Source organism: Eucalyptus grandis, chromosome 8 (genome assembly GCF_016545825.1).
Source record: "Eucalyptus grandis isolate ANBG69807.140 chromosome 8, ASM1654582v1, whole genome shotgun sequence".
Taxonomy (NCBI): domain Eukaryota; kingdom Viridiplantae; phylum Streptophyta; class Magnoliopsida; order Myrtales; family Myrtaceae; genus Eucalyptus; species Eucalyptus grandis.
The window spans coordinates 42,995,175-42,999,744 of NC_052619.1; the positions used below are offsets into that span (position 1 = coordinate 42,995,175).

The window sequence follows — 4,570 nt, forward strand, 5'->3', positions numbered from 1 at the left end:
ATAATATGTGACATTTTCACGCATTAAAAATCGGTTGAGTTCAAGCATAAAGCGAAGTTAACATTTATCTAAAAGAAGGATTCGCACAATGCAAAATTGGACTAAACGTTGGATTAAAGAGTGATATGGCTAGTAGAAAGCACAAGAGTCCAGAATAGCACCTCACTTTCTTATTCAATGTGCTGTCTCATATGCCCCGTCCGACTAATTCAATCAGTAGTTGGAAAGCCCAAGTGAGGCCCTATCAAAATCATCGTCGACCTAAGAAATTTACCGAAAAAAAAAACGAAATACCGAGTGACGTGCTCGCTGACGACGACAATAATCTCAAAACCCCTATAAATTGAGACGCTCCCTTCACTCCAGTCCCACACCATCGGCTCTCTCTCACACATCCTCTTCTCTGACACTAGTGACAATGTCTTCCAGGTACTTGCTAGTTTTGCTCCTGGGAGCGGTGCTTTTCGCCGCTGCCGTCCTCTCCAACGGCCACCACCCTTTAAAAAAAGAGCATAAACCACACCACAAGCACCACCACAAACTGACCAAAAAAAAAAAGCACCACCACAAGCACCACCCTGGTGGTCGCCGTCTCATGGAGACCGTTGAAGCTGAGGACTCGCACAGCCATTCCCTAAACACAAGCCCCCACACCACGACCACCCTCTCAAGCACATTCTTGTCGAGGAGGTTGAAAAGGAAGACTCCCACAAAAAGCCATTCCCCAGCAAGAAACCGCCCCACCACCCCAGCCACTTGCTTGCCGAGGAAGTGGAAGCCGATGAAAAAAAGAAGCCATTCCCCAAGCACAAACGCCCAAAGAAAGGCGACAAGCCACCATCCCACGAGGGACACATTCTCGTAGAGGTGGAAGAGGACTCGAAGAAGCCATTCCCTGAGCACAAGCCCCCCAAGAAAGGCGAGGAGCCCAAGAAGGGAAAGGGAGAGAAGCCGCCACCAAAGCACAAGCCACCACACGAGGGAGACATTCTCGTAGAGGAGGTTAAAGAGGACTCTAAGAAGCCATTCCGTGAGCACAAGCCGCCAAAGAAAGGCGAGGAGCCAAAGAAGGGAAAGGGAGAGAAGCTGCCCCCAAAGCACAAGCCACCACACATGGGACACATTCTCGTAGAGGAGGTCGAAGAGGACTCTAAGAAGCCATTCCCTGAGCACAAGCCGCCAAAGAAAGGCGAGGAGCCAAAGAAGGGAAAGGGAGAGAAGCCACCCCGAAGGCACAAGCTGCCAAAGAAAGGCGAGGAGCCAAAGAAGGGAAAGGGAGAGAAGCTGCCACGAAAGCACAAGCCACCCCACGAGGGACACATTCTCGTAGAGGGGGTAGAAGAGGACTCAAAGATGCCGTTCCTGAGCACAAGCCGCCCAAGAAAGGTGAGGACCCGAAGAAGGGCAAGGGAGAAAAGCCACCACCAAAGCACAAGCCACCACACGAGGGTCACATTCTCATAGAGGAGGTTGAAGAGGACTCTAAGAAGCCATTCCCTTAGCACAAGCCGCCAAAGAAAGGGAAGGAGCCAAACAAGGGAAAGGGACACCACGAGGGACACATTCTCGTAGAGGAGGTGGAAGAGGACTCAAAGAAGTCGTTTCTTGAGCACAAGCCGCCCAAGAAAGGTGAGGAGCCAAAAAAAGGCAAGGGAGAAAAGCCACCACACGAGGGACACATTCTCATAGAGGAGGTCGAAGAGGACTCTAAGAAGCCATTCCCTGAGCACAAGCCGCCAAAGAAAGGCGATGAGCCAAAGAAGGGAAAGGGAGAGAAGCCACCCCGAAAGCACAAGCCGCCAAAGAAAGGTGAGGAGCCAAAGAAGGGAAAGGGAGAGAAGCCACCCCGAAAGCACAAGCCACCCCACGAGGGACACATTCTCGTAGAGGAGGTGGAAGAGGACTCAAAGAAGCCGTTTCCTAAGCACAAGCCTCCCAAGAAAGGTGAGGAGCCGAAGAAGGGCAAGGGAGAAAAGCCACCACCAAAGCACAAGCCACCACATGAGGGACACATTCTAGTAGAGAAGGTGGAAGAGGACTCAAAGAAGCCTTTCCCCAAACACAAGCCGCCGAAGAAAGGCGAGGAGCCAAAGAAGGGCAAGGGTGTGAAGCCGCCGCACCACAAGCTACCACACAAGCCTCCCACCGAGAACTGATTATGCATTCTTCAATGAATGTATATGTCGTGTGCTTTTCACGGGTTCAAATAAGAGCTGGTCCATAGAGTGTCTGGCACTACCGTGTTAGCTGGTTCGCTGTTTGTGCTCCATGGGGATATAAAATGTATGTACTTTGCTTGGGCATGTCCTTTGACTTTGCCTACGTTGATATATGCTGAGTACTTGCTAGCCATGAGCTTTCCTTTCTAATTATGCCTTTAATTAGTAACTTACGAATTATGGACATTGTCCCCTTGCAATCTTAAGTAAAAATAAATATGGGGTTTATCCATAATTTTAAATCAGAAAATTGGTTGACCAAAGCTTCTTCTAATCAAAGTTGGAGGAAGACATGGCCCGTCTTTGTAGGTTTTTAATATGATCCAGTTATTCTAATGCCTATTAATTACAACTTTCCACACCATCCAACGTATTAATTTTGTAGATTACCCTTGATATCATGACACAATAGTGGAGGTATTTATTGAGATGATTTACACACATAGGTTGAATCATAATGATTTTCACCCCCTCGAAAACTCAAATCATAGATTGAAACAGTGATGCATGGAACCATTTAAGTTTGCCCCAATGGCCACCTTTCCAACATGGAAGGGGGAGGTGGAATGTTCGAATTCCCACTTCTCGAGGGGTTGGGGTGGGGATGATTTATTTTCAGGTATAGGTTTCAACTCCCATGCTCTGTAAGGAGGCAGGGCAAAAGTCTCAAAGTGAGAGTTAGTAGGAATAGAGTAGGACCGACAAAAAAGAAAAAGAAAAAAAAAAGAGTGATGCATGGAAGCATGCATGCATTTATTGATTTTGCATATTGCTATATGAACTTGTTATCCCTCTCTTTGCACTTCACTACCTAATTATTTTCTTGATCCTTCACGGGGAATTTACAAGGGCAAAATTACCAAACAACTCCAAAACCTATTGTGCTTGTATAAATTCATTCCTAAATATTTTAATCATGTCAATTTAGTCCTAAATATTTTCATGATTTGCCAATTTATTCATAAACTCTTTGTCAATTTAGTCATTTTAGCTAATTTTGGCCCGAAAAACACTGACGCGGGTCTAGTCAGCATCAAGCATTCTATTACTACTACTACTACTATTGGCTTGTTTTTGTGGCCCTTGCCTATGGCCAACAATGGTTGGCTAGTGACCTCCATGCCCTTGCTAGCTAAGAGTTGGAAAAAAAGGTAAAGAAAAACGAATACAAAATTCAGAAAAAATTATCCACATCAGCTTTTTTTCAGCAACAATTAGTTGAAATAACTAAATTGACAATTCGTCCAAAGGTTTAAGACTAAATTAATATAATTAAAATATTTAGGCTGATTGGCAAATTGTCAAAAAATTTATAACTAAATTGGCCAAGTTAAAAACTTAGGACCGAATTAGCACAAGTACGATGGATTCAGGTTTTTTTTTTTTTTTTTTGATATTTTCCAATTTACAAGTTAACATAGAACACTCTCATTTTATCGTGAACTTGTTTAATCCGATCGTGATATAGTTGAGGAACTTCATGAATAACAGGTTTCTCACTATACTTAATTGCATAGGATACTAAAAAATAATCATGTTACAAAGTCCTGGACGTGTGGTTAGTATTGGATGCGGTGTCGGCGAATATATTATCTTCATAAAACTGATATGCCTAACCGACCTAAGTTTCATATATGGAAACAATGATTATATGTCAAGAAAGCGATGGTATGGGAGACTCCAGAAACACGATAAGAAGATGCGTCCTAATCATGCCAAACACGATTGCTAGAATGACGAAGCCCATCACATGCTCCAGTTTCATTGTTCAAATTGTTGCACGATGAAGGGAACAGCATGTGAGCATTTGAGATCCTGATCAGTTGAGTCCCGGTAGAGAGAGGGATTTTGCGGCGTCTTTTCTTGGTTTCCCATTTCAGATGGGGACCCTTTGATTTCATACGTTTAACTAAAACGTGGAGGCATTAGAGACGATGAAAAAAGGGCCCTCCACTCATTATAATCTTGTCTATTATTTTCCTTATATTTTGCACATTTTTCCTTATCTCCGCAAGCAACATTTTGCACGAAAACTAGGGGGATGAACATTGAAACATTGTTAGGTGAGCTCATGATATGGGATGGATAGGTGGATTTTTATTAGATGCATTGGATGTTCGAGCCCTTCGGTTTATGTAATCTCCATTCACGCATGCTGGGTTTTTCGTCCACCTAAATCGTGATATGTGTTTGGAGGCACTGTAAAATTTTTGTCAACCATCACCTAAGTTCTTTTTTTTTTTTTTTTTTTAATCAAAATCACATAAGTTTAAGTTGTTAAATGAATGCGCAATCTATTATATAAATACTGTTATACTCCCTCTTGCGCATAAACTAGACTTTGATATAAG

General features: G+C 43.6%; 1 protein-coding gene across 1 annotated transcript; it reads left to right on the forward strand.

The window, feature by feature from the left end:
• Nucleotides 1-418: 418 nt before the first annotated feature.
• On the forward strand, nucleotides 419-2,265 carry LOC120287250 (early nodulin-75-like). Its single transcript, XM_039299981.1, has 4 exons — nucleotides 419-457; nucleotides 646-1,030; nucleotides 1,171-1,440; nucleotides 1,666-2,265. Exons 1-4 carry the CDS (start codon nucleotides 419-421, stop codon nucleotides 2,154-2,156), a joined length of 1,185 nt encoding a protein of 394 aa, XP_039155915.1. The 3' UTR covers nucleotides 2,157-2,265.
• Nucleotides 2,266-4,570: the final 2,305 nt, after the last annotated feature.